At 38.8% G+C, this 18,950-nt stretch overlaps 1 protein-coding gene across 1 annotated transcript; it reads left to right on the top strand.

Annotated features, from left to right (window-relative positions):
- The first annotated feature begins 1,677 nt into the window (after positions 1-1,677).
- Positions 1,678-9,501, top strand: LOC124261113 (serine/threonine-protein phosphatase 6 regulatory ankyrin repeat subunit B-like). The gene is made up of 5 exons (XM_046695430.1): positions 1,678-1,936; positions 3,063-3,209; positions 5,882-6,109; positions 7,172-7,384; positions 8,390-9,501. The coding sequence occupies exons 1-5, from the start codon at positions 1,684-1,686 to the stop codon at positions 8,857-8,859; spliced, it is 1,311 nt and encodes a 436-aa protein (XP_046551386.1). The 5' UTR covers positions 1,678-1,683; the 3' UTR covers positions 8,860-9,501.
- The last annotated feature ends 9,449 nt before the right edge of the window (positions 9,502-18,950 follow it).

The following is an 18,950-nucleotide window of genomic DNA, read 5'->3' as shown; positions in this document are numbered from 1 at the left end:
ACGAATTGGTTGTCACTCATGAAGTACTGTTGCCATGACTTGAGACTTCCAACTAAATTCCCTTGGTGACACCGTGACGGCAAATTCCCAATTCATTGTAGGCTATTCGCTCTGTAAAATATTCGCTGAGTCAGAGTTCACGAATGGTGTTTCAAAGTCACAGGACATTGGGTCCTGTAAGTTTCAGATGTCTGTCTGACCCATTGAAAATGCACAGGACCCATGGAATAAAATTAAACACACATTTCAGATTTAATATTTCTTATAATTGACATTGAAATTATTAACAAATATAACATTTATAAACAGCAAACAAGTGTCACATGTCACATAAAACAACTTCAGTCAAAGTCATGGTGAAATATACAGTCAGACACTGGGGCCGGCGGGTTGTAGACTTCTGTCTGATCCTTGGCGAATCTGCCAGATTTGTCAGAGGGTCAGACGCTATTCGTGAACACTGCTGAGTGTTAAACAGTTACTGGTGTCCCCTAAGACCATATTGATGCAATTTGACTAACAGCGGGGTAAATGTATGCTCACTTTCTCTAATAGTCTGTCCCACAGTCCCTGAACCACATTATATTCCCTACTGCGAAGCCTTCTCTGGAATGCTAAAGCCCTAAATGAAGCAGGTCAGTATGATTTCCACAGGTTCAGGAATCTCTGGTCTTCTTGGGTCTCCTTTTCAATTCAAATGGGCTTCTTGGTTACTATAAAAAATTATATATATATTCAGATACTAAGCGTTAGTCTATCACTCTAAGTGTGTAGACTGATGCACGCACCCACCCACCCACACCTCTTAAAGGACCGTTCATAATTTATGGCTTGGGGTGGGGTGTGTGTATGATGACGATTTTATGGCGAAGCATGTACAATGTTAATGCCCCCTTCCCCCGCCCCCAAATTTATGTACCCTGCATGTCATGTGCAAAATCAATTACCCTCTTCCCCTTCCCATAATTTCTTAGCATAATTTTAAACATAGTTTTATGTACAAAATTGCTGACGCCCCCTAGCTCCCCAGAACAAAATGAGTGGACACACACACACACACTTAAAGTCATCATCAAACCCACTCCCCTTAGCCATAAATTATGAACGGTCCCTAAGCTCGATTCATGAAGCCGAAATGTGATTTTAAAGTATAACCCCCTCTCAATTATCAGATCATATAGAACCATATGCATATTACCCCCCGTGTAAATACGGTTTAGAACTGGTCGTCAGTACTCAATTATATAGTCAACGTATCTCAGGTGCATATAGATCGTTAGTCATTGGATTGTCTGGTCCAGATCAAATTGTTTATAGACCAACATTGTCCAGCTGGAACAATGTCGGAATGCAGTATTACACGAAAAGGATTTTAGTGTGTATTCTACACTAAAGATGAATTTTGATAATCTCTTACAAGTATTTTTATAGACAGCCTAAAATTCTACTTAAAAAATAATTCCTTATATTACTTGTTAAAATATCATAATTACGACATTGTGGATTACCGGATATTGTTTTTTTCGTTTGAAACAAAAAAGCAAACAAGCCCCAAATCGCTTTATTTTCGTTTCTGTGTTCAAAAACATATTTCGAATTTCTGATTTTTATTTTATTTTGAAATTTTGCAATCCGTTTCCGCAACATCCGTTCCACAATTTTTAACAAGCACCTACAGTCAACATGGCGAATTTCAGATGGAAAAAGAGTGCGGAAGCGCTGGAAAAAGAGATCGAACAGGACAAAAAGCTGATCGATTCGGTTAAAGCCGGCGATGAAAAATCTGTAACGGATCTGCTGAATGAGGGTGCATCGCCGGATGCCACGGAATACAACAGGAGCTTGTTCTATGCATCAAAGAATTATCTAACCCCTCTTCAGTTGTCTGTGAAGTTGAACTTCCCTAAAGTTGTGGCAACTTTAATTGATCACTCTGGTATGGTTTTGCTGCGATTTGTCGTTATGTATACTATACTATACTATATTATGTATGTTATGTTACTATATATGTATGTATATGTAGAGTAGAGATAGGCTAACATCTGAATGGAAACATACACCATGTAAAGTTTTCTGTTTAGGCTAACTACCGGGTTCATCTACTCCTGATTTACTCATGTCCTCAGAGACTCATAGCATAAAGTAAAGGAAGACACATAAGGCTAGGTGCACTTGACAGCACGAGTATAAATGTCAGAAACGTTGCAGTTACTGAGCATACTTATAATGGCCCTTGATTTGACATTGGTATTTCGGACTGGTATATAGGACCAGTCATCCTCTTCTGGCATGATCATGGAGTATAATCATGCTAATACTAGTAACTACCCAGAATGTTTTACTACTAGCGTTGACATTGGGTTTACAATGTTTGCTAAGGTCATAGTATGTAATTCTGTGATTCGATTTGAAACTTACATGACCATAGCTGGATGTAAATATCAACTTGACAGAAATGTGAGCTTTCCCACCATTCTGCATTATTTGATGTACTTTAGATTTTAATGTACTCAATCTGGAATGCCTGGGATTAGGATCATACCAACACGTATTTGATCAGGATCTTCACCATGTTCGCCGATAACATTTAAAATTCTAATGATAAGTATACAGGTTCAATATCCAATGTTTATCAACGTTCTGTGTTTGTAAAATTCTTCACATTCAAGATGTAATTTAAAGTACAAATGGGAAGGGTGGAAAATATTACAACTATAACAATATATAGTCTTTCAGTCAAGGCACAGTAGTCATCAAAATGTTACTGACATAAAACAACATTTTCCCCTTAATTTAAAGTTACTAAAATTACTTCTTTTCTGGGCATTTTAGAAGTTGAGTTGATGAAGAATAATGACAATTATTATGGATATACAACTTCTTTTATTCTGTGGTGGCGATGTTTCGACATAGGTTCTAATGCCGTTGTCAAGCAAGTGACAACGACATTAGAACCTATGTCGAAACGTCCTAAAATTCTAATGTCGAAACGTACTAAAATTAGTATGTAAATGAGTACAATACTGCATTTCTCGTTCCCTAACAAAACATGATTATTACAGCGGATGTCAATGCCAAAGATCGCTTTGATGTGACAGCTGTGCACATGGCTGCTGAGAAGGGTCACCTGGAATGTCTTCAACATTTACTGGAGGGTGGAGCAGATTGCAATGTCAGCACAAAATACTCGAAATATGGATCCTACACTGGTGAGTGTCACAAATATAAATATAGGCTTAGATAGCTGGTCATGCTGATTGGTTGCCATGTTTACTTCATGTCATTTCACTATTCACCAGAGGCCTAGATAAGCTGTGTATCCGGGTAAAATACACATAGAAAATTTCCAATTACACATTGCTAAATAATTGTTGCGTACCAATTACGCATTTAAAATGTTAGATACGCAAAAAGTTTAAGACAAATGTATATTAAATATATTTATAAAAATCGCTTGCGTAATGAAAAAGACATCGATTGCTATCAAGTTGTACTGTTAGTATAGGACAAGTGTTGTACTGTCAGTATAGGATGAGTGATTTTTTATGAAATCATTTCCATTATATTTAAGTTGGTTTTGATTAGGTATGACATAAGGCAGAACATACCTGCTTAGTAAACTTACTCAATGACATAATACTTAGGTGAGTAAAAGGACTGAAATACGCACATATTTGAAAGCAGTGGGTAACGGAAAATGAAATACCCACTCAACATTCATAATACCCACTCCCAAAAATACAGTGGGTACAGTACCCACACGAGCTAAATCTTATCTGGAGCTCTGATTCACAGTGGTCATGATCATTAACAACACCAGAACCTTCACTTATTTATTATCAGTGTACAATAATAGACCTCTAACTATGAAGGAGGCAAAGATCATTTTATATTTGACCCGTGAAGGTCCGGGTTAGAATGTACCTTCACTAACCCATGCTTGTCGTAAGAGGTAGTAAACGGGATTGGGTGGTCAGGCTCGCTGGCTTGGTTGACACATGTCATCGGTTCCCAATTGCGCAGATCGATGCTCATGCATTCCATATCATGGCAGGGGACACCAGAAATGGACTGCACACATTGTCCCCATGTGTTGACACGTGTCATCGGTTCCCAATTGTGCAGATCGATGCTCATGCATTCCATATTATCATGGCAGGGGACACCAGAAATGGACTGCACACATTGTCCCCATGTGGGGAAGTGAGCTCAGGTCTTCGGCATAATGAACGAATGTTTACTTGGTTCTCCCCATCACCACATGATTATGTTATGGAAGATGCCAGAACTACCATATAATATTCTTGGGTGGTCTGGATTTATATCTGAGACTGAATGTGGAAGTCGATATGTCAATACCAGCAATACCAAGAATGAAATGTAATCATGAAAATTTTGTATTGCACTCACGTCTATCGGCGGTGGGGTAGCCTAGTGGTTAAAGCGTTGGCTCGTCACGCCGAAGACCCGGGTTCGATTCCCCACATGGGCACAATGTGTGAAGCCCATTTCTGGTGTCCCCGGCCGTGATGTTGCTGGAATATTGCTAAAAGCGGCGTAAAACTAAAAAACAACAACCTACGTCTATCGTGTCAGATTTAGTTTTACTTTGACTTTTAGGAGCGTTTAAAATTCCCGCCTGCCCGACCGCCCGGAACGGTTTATTTTCATCTCGGACGGTCAAATTTCAAAAGTAGCCTGTCCGGTGGTCTGGTAGATATTTTTACCCCTAACATTAAATATTTCATAATATCAGACATTATTACCCATGAGGTCAACGTATGGGTAGTTGCATACTAATCTCATACGTCACACGAGTGTCGTATCGCGTTGACCTGTGTCGTAACGACATGACCTGAGATTATAACGATTTGATTGGATAACCGATGACCTCTCAATTAGGTCACATTCTGACGTAACTATTTTTTCATTCATAACAAAGACGTGAATTCATTCATTCTACAACTTAAATGCATTGTGGGAATGTAAACATTGCGAACGTTGCCGTGTCGTTGTTTAATTGTGAGTCGAACTGAGACATTATATCCGTCGAAAAACATAAACGCAATGTTTCCACCAATGATGTTAGCCGAATGAAGCAACTGAAAACCAAGAAACGAGGTGCTACGGAGTAGTTTACTGTAGGAGGCTGTACGAGGCGATGACAACTGACATGCATCGTGACGTCGGTTACCAAGGCAGTGACGTCATTACAGTGTGACGTCATACAAATATTGTACTACAGTACACAACTCTTCCGCAACCTCTTTATGAAACCGGTTTCGGTTTGAAACCAAAAACAACAAAAATACGCTATTTTGTCAATTTAATGCATGTTAGACGTGGGTAATAAATAAAATACCACACTCGGTCTCATTACATACGAATTATACGAAACTCGTGACCTTCCTATGATATCTGACCTAGCTTTCGCTCGGTCAAGATACCATAGGAAGGACACTCGTTTCGTATAATTCTTATGTAATGAGACCTTGCGTAGTATTCTCTATTTATCTCTTGTCGTCAGTTTGAGGTGTTATGAACATTATGTTAAACTACTTACGATTGGACAGTTCATGTTACGATAACCAATCACAACTTGTGTAATTTCAGTTTATTGTTGAAAACTGGACAGGCAAGTTTGTATCCGAACTGGTAATTTTTTAAAGTTACCAGTCCAGCTGTCTGGCTTGGAAGTTTGTGAGCTTTACACACTGCTTTTAGTGTTCCTGACTTATATGTTTTACCTCCTATGTGTCTTTGTTGCACAATGGTCAGCAATTTTTATGGTGTCCAAGAATCCATGGTAACATCATAAACTGCCAGTTTTGAAGTTGAAAAGTTTCGCTGTATATCTTACCATGTTCATCCGGTGTTTCAGCCACACCTCATCCTGGTGGGACGACGGCTCTCCACCTCGCCGCCACTAACAACCACGTCAAGTGTACAGTGGAACTCATCTGGTACGGTGCAGACTACAATGCTGTGGACGAGTACGGCCGCACCAGTTTGTACATCGCTGCACAGAACGGCTTCACAGAGTGTGTGCATCAACATCTGAACAATGCAATACGCATGGACATCCTGTCTATACCAGTCAAAGACACAAGTAAGGGGAAGTGTCAGCAGTCTCACTGTTGCAGTGAAGTCCTGGGTTAGATTGGTCTTCACCAACCCATGCTTGTCATAAGAGGCGACTAAGTAACAAGATAGGTGACCCATGAAATCCAGAATAGAATTGGTCTACAGCAACTTATTCTTGTTGTAAGAGGCGACTAACGGGATCAGGTAGTCAGACTCGCTGACTTAGTTGACACATGTCATTGTATCCCAATGCGTAGATCGATGCTCATGCTGTTGATCACTGGATTGTCTGGTCCAGACTTGATTATTTACAAGTTGCCGCCATGCTGCAGGAATATTGCTGAGTGTGGTGCTAAACAACAAACAAATAAACAAAATCCTAATAACAATCAAGAAGTCAACTTACTACATACATCTTTTTATATTATTTGACCGCCTCCATGGTGTAGTGGTTAGAGCGTCCGCCCGGAGAGCGAAAGGTCGAGGTTCAATCCCCTGACAGCGTCATACCAAAAGACGTTAAAATATGGTACTTGTTGGTCCCTGCTTGGCGTTCGGCATTAATGGGTAGAACAAGGACTGGTCGGCTCGGAGTCAGTATACTGTGTCTGAGTGGGGTATTCATGCTTCACTGCGGCATGGTATCTCAGTGGGCTAGCACTATAAAACCAGCTTAAGTCTGGGCTAGTACAAGCAGCCGCACATACACATACACACGCATGCACGTCGTCATATGAGCGAAATATTCTCAAGCACGACGTTAAACCCAATTTCACCTCACCTCACCTCTTTATATATTTTTGTCGTTTGTCTTTTTGAGCTACATCAAATGAGATGGAAACTCCAGTGTATTCACTGGTAACCACTACATCTAGTGGTCTTACAGTAATGTTATCCTGCTGACGTTGCTAAACTTACCAGATAACTAGTGGAATATTGATTATATGTCTGTTCTGTGGCTCTGTAGGATACACCCAAGTTTGCGTTTATGGTCAGGGATTTGAGTTCGACACTTAATAGAACATATCTTTTGTGAAGGATTTTCGTACTTGGTAATTCTACTGACAGCTGTTTCCTTGCATCTCAGATGAAACACCCCTCCATGAGTGTGTCCGCCATGGTTTGTCTTCGTGCGTTGCCTCCCTCCTGGAACATGGCTCAGACGTCAACCATCGCAACGACGCTGGAATGAGTGCCCTCCACCTTGCAGTTGTCTCAGGGGAAAAATACTCCAAAAGAATTCTCCGAGATCTGACGACAAAGGGATATAACACAGACGTGAATCTGGCAGACAAGCAAGGTCAGTACAGGTTATCAACTGTAGGAAACAGGGCTCCAGATAACTTTTGGGGGTGCGAGTGTACTTACACATCATATTGCAAGTGGAGGTGTACTGAGAATTTTGAAGGAGTACTGACATGTTTTTGTGTGAGCAAGTTGGTGATGTGGTTTGTCTGAACGATTCATCGATCACTATTTCCAACCATGTATTTGTATTTGAAGACGTGTGAGAAATAACTGAGCGACCGTGTGATGCGCGAAATGTCAGGTCCGACTGGATATAAATAGGAACAGTAGTTTTTAGCCAATTGAAAAATAGTGACGCATATCGTTGCATGGCAACGCAAGTGATTCCTACTGTCGGGGTTTCCTCATGTGTCAAATCGTGTTTCGCAAAAGAAACTTGACAAGTATTTATCAAAATAGATTTCCATTTGCACGATACGCACGGAAATTAAATGTTAGACGTACAAAGGTATTTATGTGCGTACACGATACTCTTGAAATCTTATATTATGTCGTACTTAATTGATTTTGAGGCGTACATTACGCCTGTACGCCCCTTATCTGTAGCCCTGGGAAATGTAGGAATAGTCTTGTAACAATTTGATCTTTGCACGGTGCTTTGATGGAGACTCAGCAGCAGCAGTTTGGAAAATTGGGGGGTTGGTTGAATAGACCTGGGGGTAAGTTCATTTTGATTGCTGCACTGTCTACTTATGCATACTAAATTACTAAGTCAAACATCTGAAAGTTTTCAACAAAATGTTATTGTTTCAGACCATGTGAGACCGGATTTTAGATTCTCCTCTGCTTTTAAGTTGTTTTTAGACCATATGAAAACTGGGTTAGAAGAGGGGTAGAATTGGTCCCCCATCAATCTGTTGTTTCAGACGGGAAAGCTGAGAATGGGTATAGAATTGGTTTTCATCAGTCTTTTGTTTCAGACAACGTAAGAAGTGGGATTTATGTTGAAATACATTGATCTGTCCGATAGCTGCTGACATAGTGATGTTTGTTGCAGGAAGCAGTCCCCTCCATTATGTGTGCTTCAACGATCACTCCAATCAGGAACGGCGACCAGATGCTGCGGCATTCCTCATCGCCTACGGTGCAGACTTCCACATCAAGAACAAAGCTGGTGACAGCCTCCTACAGCAAGAACTTCGAAACCAGAAGGCAGAGCGAGCGATTCTGGATTCCATAGTAAACTGTTCCTTGAAACTGCCAAGTCTTGAACTCCTGTGTCCGACAATGTGTGCCAGCAACCCATCCCAGCAGGGGTATAACAGGAATGAAAATGCATCCCCATCAGGAGTGTCGAAATACGAATGGTACCGTTCATTTTGTCGTGATCCGAGAACACTTCAACACTGTTGTCGGTATGTAATACGACAAACACTTGGAGGTCAGAGGTTACGGAAAGTCCCAACACTGCCTTTACCGACCACGCTGAAAGAGTACCTCTTGCTAGACGTCGAGACCTTCTCATGAAGGTGTGTGAATCGCCAGAAGGCTAATGGAGAAAATGTTGGCACGACTTTGAACTCAAGAATAATTTCCAATTTGGTGACTGAAAAACAGTTTAGTTCAGCCTTTGCAACGATCAGATATGAACTTAGACCAATTATGATTGAGGATGGACCATGGTGCATTGCAATGATGACCATGGTGCATTGCAAACTGCAGTCTTCAAATATAATCAGGTCATTGCCAAGGTTACCGATTACTGCAGATTATGAAATTAAGGTATTCCCAAATTAATGTGGCGTTCGGTGATTGGCCTGATGATTGACGATGAAGTGCGGGTAGCTCTACCCCATGACATACCAAACTCGAAACACTGAATTGTTTGTCAGGTATAAGCAGCTGAGTGAATATTCATGTTTAAAATGAGGGTGATGCGAGTTTTGCTTGTAATTATCACAGAGTATTTGACAGGATACCAAGAAAAAAGACGCTGTCATAAAGGCTTGATCAACTTGTGTAAACAAAGACCAGTAGCACTGTACCAAGGAAAAAGGTGCAATGGTAATATTTTTTTCCAGTGTGTTCAGTGAGCCTGACAGTACAGGGCCTCCTTTCACAAAGCACTAAGGTGATCGTAAGTCTCTAAGGTAACCTTAGTGCTATGTTAAAGAATGGGTGTTAAGGTTGCTTCGTGAAAGGAGCCCCAGGACTATTATGTTCAGAAGGAAAATCATCAGTTTTTGATAATGCAAGCAAGGGAAATTGGCTATTGTCGTACTTCCGCTGGTTTCATGATGTATATATTGTACAGTTACAAATACCCAAGGTATTTATCCCACAAAGTGATCTTAGCGTGTCACCTGTTGTAGCTGCCATACCTGAACATGGGCTAATGGTAATCTTAGAGCTAACATTGCTTTGTGGACAGTGACACTGTGACATTAATACACTAGATCATCAAATTAAAGGACATTAAGTACACAGTTCAGTGTTTCCAATGACACTGACAATCATCAAGACTGTAGAGGTGGACGATACAGAATCACGATAGATAACGTACGCGATATCACGATATGATGCATATCACGATATGCTTTCAGTTATTTTCCTTAAAAATCATATTTTAATAGCAAGAAATTTTGACATAACCATCAATATCTAATGTGTTCGATATATTTATCAGATAACAGTATAGACATATATCACAGCTCTAGTAAAGAGTCAAATGAATCAGTATATATCTGCAATGTAATCATGATAGTAAGTTCCAGTAAGATTCCTACTTGCATCAAGACTTTTGAGAAAGCAAGGATTGCCAATGCAGTAGGCATATGTTATTAGGGCTGGGACGATACACTATGTCACGATACGATACATATCGTGATATTTTACCTGCAATACGATACGTATCACGATACATACACCTTGAAAAAATGACCCAGTATTAAGGTTTAAAATGATTTATTTGAAGTATTTGTGTATAACAATAACACTATTGTAATAAACAAACAAGTAACTCTATCATACTTGCATATTTTTCTCTACATAAGTACTAAAACATGTTTAAGATAAAATACTGTTTTGAAAACGATAGCTGTATCAAACTAAAATGTATCGTGGTGAATCGTCCCAGCCCTATATGTGGTGTTAAACATTTAGTGTACATGATGGAAACACCAATCTCATTGTGATCACAACTTTGTGGAATTAGATCTGGACTGAGGTCTGTCAGGTGTATTTCTTAATTAACCATAGAGTATGGTGGCTGTTTAATAGATCTTGACACAGACCATCTTCCTGAGGGCTGTTTCCCGTTTCAACCCTTGCTGAAGTAGCTTTGGTGAATGTCATGACTTAACAGTAGCAGAACCATTTGCTGTTATGAGTTCTGTCCATTGGATGTCCTTCCAATTTACCAATCAGGTTCCATCTTGTATATATTTGTTCACCAATTGTTGTTGTAACGCAAGAAAAATATCCCCATATATATTACGTACTTTTCAGACAGTCCAAGTCGCAAGACGGATGTTTTGACTGAATAATTTAGTCAGGCATCAGTTAACTCCCATTAATGACTTGCTTCCCCAGACACTTCTACGCGAGACGGTTCGCGCAGTTTAGAAGAAAGTAAACATGTTTCAACACAATAACAAACAGGCGTGTGTTGGTGTGCCTCGAAAGCTGCATATATATTTTGGATATGCGATGAATGAGATTTCAGAAAATACTACATGTAAGTTTCTGAAAAATATGCACATAGGTGAAATTTGCTGTTAACTATTGTCAAATTTTGCTTATATTTTGCACATTTTTGCCAATATTTGGCTATTTAATTTTCTCTTTTTATGTTTTCACTCATGTCATTCAATAGCTTAAACATCTATCAATGACTGCAGCAAAGTTTGTTTAATTATTTTCGTGAATATCACTTTTAGTCGCGTTTTTGTGCAACATGCAGAGTTTCCCTATCTGTGATCAGGCAGTGACGCAAACGAGTGACCCCCTCTTAGGTAGTCACTTCTACGCGTAACGGGGGAACGTCTCACGTATATGTTACGTCCTCTTCTGCTCACCCAGTCAAGAAGATCTGATTGTAATGATCTCTACCTTATGTCACACATCTTATCTCCTTTAAGATTAAAAACAAAAATTAAGTCAATATCTGCTCACACCAAGTGTCCTGCAATCCTGTAATTGACCAATATCTCTATGGCAGTTGGCAAGTTTTTTTATGAACCGGATGTCGACTTTTTAATGCGATTTTGAATGGACTGTCAACTATTTCAACTGCCAAAATATAACTCCTTTATTTGAAATTAGTTGGCCAAGCGTGAAAACTCGATTTATGTAGTCACTTCTCTCCATTGCCTGGGGAGGTTGGAAGGAGACTTGTTAAGGTGACATCAAGAGATCTGATTTTAGTGAGATTGAACAATCGTATGGGATGTGGCAATACCACAGAAGGACAAATACACATTTAATAATGATGGGTTGATGTGAGTGATGCAGAGTAACAGTGTGTGGTTTCATGCAGATCAGATATAACTCTCATACGATAACTGTGCATGAAGATCAGACTCCGCCATTAGGTGGTTTCACATTAATTTTCAACTTGCTGAGCATGTAAAAAACTCAACTGGTCTATTTCCGGTTTTGTCGTATGTTTATCAATAGTGTAAACACACTCTAAAGAAAACAAAATAAAAAAATATATGTTTTTATGTCGAATGCAAGTTTCTCAATTATTTATGAAACAAAGGCCGGATAAATTAAATAAATAGCTAAATTTCTGTTAACATGCTCGTGTATAAACACATCTCACCACCACCGTGGTCCACCATCCTTCCCGCACACATCCCTTCGCACAACTAAAAAAACCCACATCTATAAGGCAATTGTAACCAAAATAGGACATCATTTATTGAAAACCATAGGCAAATGGAAGTATATACTCAGCTATAAACTGTTGTCACACGTAAATAATCTTAATAAGAGCTTTTCTTTATGGTGTGTTTCCACTATCGGTAAACATACTACCAAATCGGAAAATAGACCAGTGGATTTGTTTACACGGTCTGTGCATGCACACGAGTTGAAAATTGATGTGAAACCACCAAATTGACCCTGAACCCTGAACTCTGAGTGAAATTTGACCTATCAAAATAAAGGAAGTGTGGTTCTTGAGCAATTCAGATTTCCACTTTCTAAAGTTATTCAGCTTCCTTTATTTACCACCTCGACAAGGAAGTTCCGTTCTTGGCAAAAGAAATAGCTTCAGAACACAATGTGGCCTTGTTGCTACTACTTCCTTTCAGGTACTGCTTCCTCAGGAAGAATAATGTACAAACTACCCAGATCAGTGTAATTGAGTGCCTTAGAATTTGGCATTCTGGATTCCCCGAATATGTTTGTTTAAGAGATCCAGGAATTGGATCTTTATGCAGAAAGTGAAAGATCTAATTTTAATGAGATTGAAGTGTAGACAGCCAAATGCCTCCCAAAACAGTGGCAAAATATAGACAATGGAAATATCACTCAAGTATTTGGTGTTTAGGAAAACTTTTCAATGATGTTGAGTGCAATACCGCATCATTCTCGTTTTAGTGATGCTGAGATTTTCTTACAGTGTTTATAGATGTAATAAATTAATGATTTTGAAAACATTTTGAGCTAGTGTATTTTTACAATTTTCATACCTTTGAAATTACAGCACCTTGAAGAATAATTGGTAAACCTTGGTAAATACTTGTAAACTATTCTCTTGTCCATTTATTCAGACATTCTACCAACAGGAGCAATCATGTCTAGAAACTCTTGTCTGTTCTGTGTATTTATTTATGTCATAGCAAGTATGAAAGTAACTCTCTTCATTACAGGGAGTGGTGAGAAACTAGCCTATTATAATGCATGTTTACATAGTTGAAATGTCTTTCCCTGGTTGATAGGGATCTACAACATGTACAAGTAGGTAGGCTGTAAGTCCCTAATTCTACAGGTTTGCAATACCAGGGCTTCCTATTCCTGGCAGTTCCTGGAAAATATGGTGCTTTTAGTGGCATATTTTTGCCCAAAGTTCATAAGATCACTTGTAATTTCATTAACTGTACCAAAGGCAACTTCAGAAAAACAAACCATCTATGTTGCGTGCATCTAATCAAATGTTATTGAAGACTCTGGAAAATATATGAAACCTCTCTGTTCCACAGTTTTGAAATGTGTTGTAATTAGTGTTGGAGCGACTGATCGAATAATCTGTCAATCGATCGATCTTGCTTGTGTCAGTGATTATCAATGGGCTCTGGAGACTAATCAGTGTTCCTAAAAAATTAATCATCAAATGAAACTTTAGGAAGTATGTTTTTCATTGTTATGTTTGTTATATCAAGACAAAAACAACAAATGCAGTGTCCTGACTCATAACATTGCAACTCACATGCTTTTCACAACAGGAAGTACCCGTGAAGATCCGCGTTAGATTGATGTTTAGTAACCCATGCTTGTCGTAAGAGGCGACTAACGGGATCGGATGGTCAAGCTCGCTGACTTAGTTGACACATGTGATCGTATCCCAATTGCGTAGATCAATGCTCATGTTGATCACTGGATTGTCTGGTCCAGGCTCGATTATTTACAGACTGCCGCCATATGCCTGAAATATTGCTGAGTGCTGCGTAAAACTAAACTCACTCATCCATCAAGAGGAAGTATCTTTGATCATCTTCATTGTAGTATTAATCCATGCCTGTTTCGTTTCACAATGTTGTGATTGTGTCCTGTTGAAGCCCACATAAGTTCTGTGGTGTGGTTTATGATTACAGTTCATTATTGATGGATTATTGACCTTTGATTATCAATCTGCAAATTGTTAGCGACAACCAGCGCTAATTGTAATACAGATTATTACAGCTGCTCATGTCTGTCGTTCGGCAATAATATGAATTAAAATTTTTATTTGTGGTCAGTAGGATAATTCTATATTTTCTGCCAAGTTTGTCATGACCTGTTTTGTTGAAGGGGAAGCTCTGATAAATTATTGATAAGGATTTTGTGATAGAGGTTCTCTCTTTGAGTGAAGACCTCTGGGATTGACTGGAATCATACTTTGGTAGGTTTTTGAAAATATCATTGTGTGATAATTTTGGGAGCCTGGAAGAAGGTTGTGATGTGACAAAACTAAATATTTTTCGAGGTTTCATTTTCAGAATTTGACCACTGCTATTTTAGTACTAACAGCTTTAAAAATGTTATATATTATTGTTATATGAGAAACAATGAACCTATTCTTATGTAAATGTGAACATACACTCCTAAGATTGGCCTTCATACAAAACCTGATTTCTATTCCAGAAAGTGACACAAATTTAAATATTCAAATAATGCTGAAATTCGGTAAGCTTTTTGATCATGAGAACGTCGTATTGTTAGTGCTCTTTGTTGCAAAGGTGTGACATCAGTGTTGATCAATTCATGTCATAAGAGTTCAAGTGCATGTTGACTAAGAAATATGCTAAAAGTGTGAAGTGGTCACCCAGTTCCCAGAACAGTCTATGAGAGTTATCTCCCTTACACATCAGGATTTGCTGGTTGAACCTGATAATAACACTGTCTAAAAGCATCTAAGGCATAGTTATGGGTGACACCCATGCAGTAAACATCTGCAGATTACATCATTGCCCTGACATTCAGCTAAAACCTTGATATTACTCAAATAGTATTCAAAGCAGTAGCCAACCAGAGCCATGTACTTTTCTTACCAGTTTATGCGAGGCATGCATTTTGTCATGAAAAAGATTAAATCAATTTGTTTCTACATACTTGTTAAAAGTCAACCTTTTATTTTTCTATCTTGACATGGACAATAAGTTTTGTCTCTACAATATTGCTTTATTTTTGACATAGACATTGTCTGTTAGGTTAAATTATCATTTCATGACTTGGACTTACTTCTTTGTGTTATTAGTGCTGTTTATTTATTGTAATTGTTGATGGAAAAGGTTAACATCTTGAATAAAGTCTCAAGAAAGTTCCACTTGTCTGGTGGATGAAGAGATGTTTTTCCATCATATATGTTGTTAAAGTGTATGTTTAGGCCAGACCAATTTTATTTCTTGTTTTACGAATTTTGGTCCTCAAAAAACCTAAAGGCAGGAGGAAAAAAAATCAAACAACAATTTATGCAGTGTATATAGGACAAAAAAAGAATAAAAAAACAATTTTTCTTGTAAGTTTACATTTTGGCCAATAAAAACATACATAAGGATTTTATTATTTGAGCAGAGAAAATTAACTTTTATTTTTTTTCTTATTCTTGAAAAAATATGACCGGGGATCCGTAAAACAAGAAATAAAATTGGTCTGGCCTTATCAGAATTGTTGTAGGACATCCCGGGGTGTTATGTATCCAGTGTCCTTGTGATATTAGTGCCCAGTCCAGATGGTAATGTGGAACATTCACCCATGTAATGACCCCTGGTTTGTCAGCACCTAACCTGTGTTTGTTGTATACATCTTACATCTGTATCAGATTGGCTTTACTCCCACACTGAACACTTGGATGTAACTGGGATGCTGTTCAAAGCAGTGCTGATGTGAACTGACCCACTTTTCATTTTCAAAGATTATGGTATGGGCAAAGTGTAGTGCTATGGGTATGTTCATAATTTATGGCCAGAGAGGATGCTGATGATTTTCTCTGTATCTCAAAATTCTACAAAATATTTGAAACACACACACACACACACACACACACACACACACACACACACACACACACACATCTGCCCATAACAAAATCACCCCCTGCTAGCCATACATTATGAACATCCCCATGATGTGGCCCGAATATTGCTAAAAGCGGCGTATAAAACCAAAACTCAGTCAGTATAAAACATGCATGTTACTAGTCATATGCTTTTGGGGTTTTGGAATATTTAAATTTCAAAAATTTCAAAGTGGTTGGCGTAAGTATTGTTTCAAACATACAGGATTGATACAGCTTTTCAGTTCATGAACTGATACATATTTGATATTGACAGTGCATTGATAACTGATATAGATAAACTAGTTCTTTTGTTTTCAAGAGGGTTGTTGATCTGTCAATGTCACAATATTGGTTCATATAGTGTACACACAGATGTATACTAATGATTATCAGCTGGATGTCCATGGTATGTATATTTTGACATTGCTATCATTATTATTATTATTATTATTATATATTGTTGCTTTGATCATGTAGTGGTTACACATTTCTGTGTTGATTTTGTCAGTATCGCAGTGCTTTCATTTTATAGGCTGATATTTAAAAAATTATTTGTTTTATGGAAAATGACAAATCTAAGTTTTAATTCTATCCAGCCTTTGATAAGGATCGCATGGTATTACCAAGTGAAAATACCAGGGCTTGTCAGCAACACAGGATGATCAATTTCATCCAGTAATACAATGCCCGGTTCAGGCTACAACATTTGTTATGGAGTTGTTACAACTATAAGATAACACTTCCTCGTGTTTCTTGATTTTGTTTACACCATGTTTGTCAATGTTACTAGTATACCCGTTGTAATCTAATGAACTGGTGTTGTTTATAATGTACTCTACCACTACCATCATTGCCTGACATGGAAGGACCTGCCTTGGTCTGTGTTGTGCTCTTCATCCAAGAAACAGGGCCATTTTTGGCTGCCGTCTCGCTGGAACCGGGGCAGTGGGGTAGCCTGATGGTCAAAGTGTTCGCTTGTCTCGCTGAAGCCCTGGGTTCGATTCCCCACATGGGTACAATGTCACATGTGTGAAGCCCATTTCTGGTGTCCCCCGCCGTGATATTGCTGGAATAGTGCTAAAAGCGGTGAAAAACCAAAACTCACTCACTTACTGGAACCAGGCCTGCCATTGATCCATTGGTTAAACTGTCTTGTAGAGGCCATAGGTGTTCACAGATGATGGAGGATCATAGTGTACGTGAAGCTTGTGAAGTATTTACATCATGGCAATATTCCTGCCTGCCAGGGCAGAAAACAGTCAGACAATGTTTACATTTGAATTTGTTGATGACCGTGAGTGACAGTGGGTAAAGAAAGATGTATTATTTCGCAATGTGCTTAGCTAGAGTTGAATAGTATGGTTGATTTGGCTGTAAATTGGTTGACTGCCTGACTGACTGAGTTTGGTTTTACGCTGCTTTTAGCAATATTCCAGCAACATCACAGCAGGGGACACCAAAAATGGGCTTCACACACTGTACCCATGTGGGGATTCCACGTGATGAGCCAACGCTTTAACCACTAGGCTACCCCTGCCCCCGTAAATTGGTTGAAATAGATCGGAAAAAGGCAATGGATATACACATTTGTTATATGAAAATGTACCAAAATAATCATTGGCTTCAAAAAGTTGAAGCTTTGTGTAGATTTTCCATAGTCATTTGGAGGATGTTCATATTGTACATTACTACACTGTACATATAATATATCACTTTATATGACATTGTGTGTACATATAGTGATTTGAATCTCAGATTGCTTATATACTCATGGAAAGAAGTAAGGGAACAACAGTAAAATTGTTGATTGTGAATGACAGCACTCGTCCCTCCCCTTGTTATAACATGCTGCTCTTTGGCTCTATATGTGTTCCCTTATTTGTTTCCATGAGTATATTCATGTGAAATGCAATATTCATCATGAAGCAGTTATTAGCTTGTTGTTTGTGTGCTGCTGAGGTAACTATCCAATCATTGCATGTTCAATATGCATGCAATATTTTATGCACATCATTTGATTGGCTTACACGTAACCTCCACAAGAGTCTTCTGATTGGCTGAGCATCTATTTAAATCTCAGGGACTCTTATCACTTTAGTGGTCATGTATATTCATACAATTTAAATGCTCATATTTATTCATAGAAGATTGATTTGCATAACCATGCTACTGACTGAACATGCCATAGTCTACATTGAATGTAAAACCTCATCAAATCATATATTGTGGACAGTAAGAGAGTCGCTTAACTAGTGTCATGAGAATCAGAATTTTACAACATGGATGATGCTTCTGCATTGGCAGATCCAGAGGGGGAGTGCGGGGGATGTGCCCCATGCCTTTTTTTTGACACCTTTACAAGTTCACTGTGCCCTCTGACCAGTGCCCTTGGTTTCATGCACTCCGATGGTGGTGGAAATAACTTTAAAATTGCTAGTGTGCTCCGGTACAGTGGCACATGTAAATCACTTGCCCTGATAATTTTTCCACTATACCGACCAATTTTCTTGTTGATTTTTTAAATAAACAACAAAATTAACATTGGAAAGTCAACTAGACACCGGTACAGCGTGATATACAAATTTGCTTGCCCGACAGAAAAATACACTGGACTCGGGCGTCGGGCAAGGGGTTATTTCCACCCCTGCAACATAGGCAGATAAAGCTCAAAATAAACAGAAACTTCCACCCGGACTCCCTCAGTTTTTAAAGTCTCAGTCTCTGAAATGTCTCAGACTCTCTTACTCTGTCCTGTCATCTAGTTATCTTGATGTCTCAAGTTTTAGTGTCCTGGGAAGTAGAAGTCAGACGGAGGCAGGTCCAGTGGTATGGTTATGGGGTTCATTTCACACAT

Source organism: Haliotis rubra, unplaced genomic scaffold (assembly GCF_003918875.1).
Source record: "Haliotis rubra isolate DU_JTF1 unplaced genomic scaffold, ASM391887v1 Scf79, whole genome shotgun sequence".
Taxonomy (NCBI): domain Eukaryota; kingdom Metazoa; phylum Mollusca; class Gastropoda; order Lepetellida; family Haliotidae; genus Haliotis; species Haliotis rubra.
This window is presented reverse-complemented; position numbering and strand designations above follow the sequence as displayed.

Bases quoted from the DNA above. Each gene is read 5' to 3' on its own strand.
- LOC124261113 (XM_046695430.1), top strand. From the start codon at position 1,684: ATGGCGAATTTCAGATGGAAAAAGAGTGCGGAAGCGCTGGAAAAAGAG. The intron at 3,210-5,881 runs GTGAGTGTCACA...CCGGTGTTTCAG, and splicing joins GAAATATGGATCCTACACTG to CCACACCTCATCCTGGTGGG. The intron at 6,110-7,171 runs GTAAGGGGAAGT...CTTGCATCTCAG, and splicing joins TATACCAGTCAAAGACACAA to ATGAAACACCCCTCCATGAG.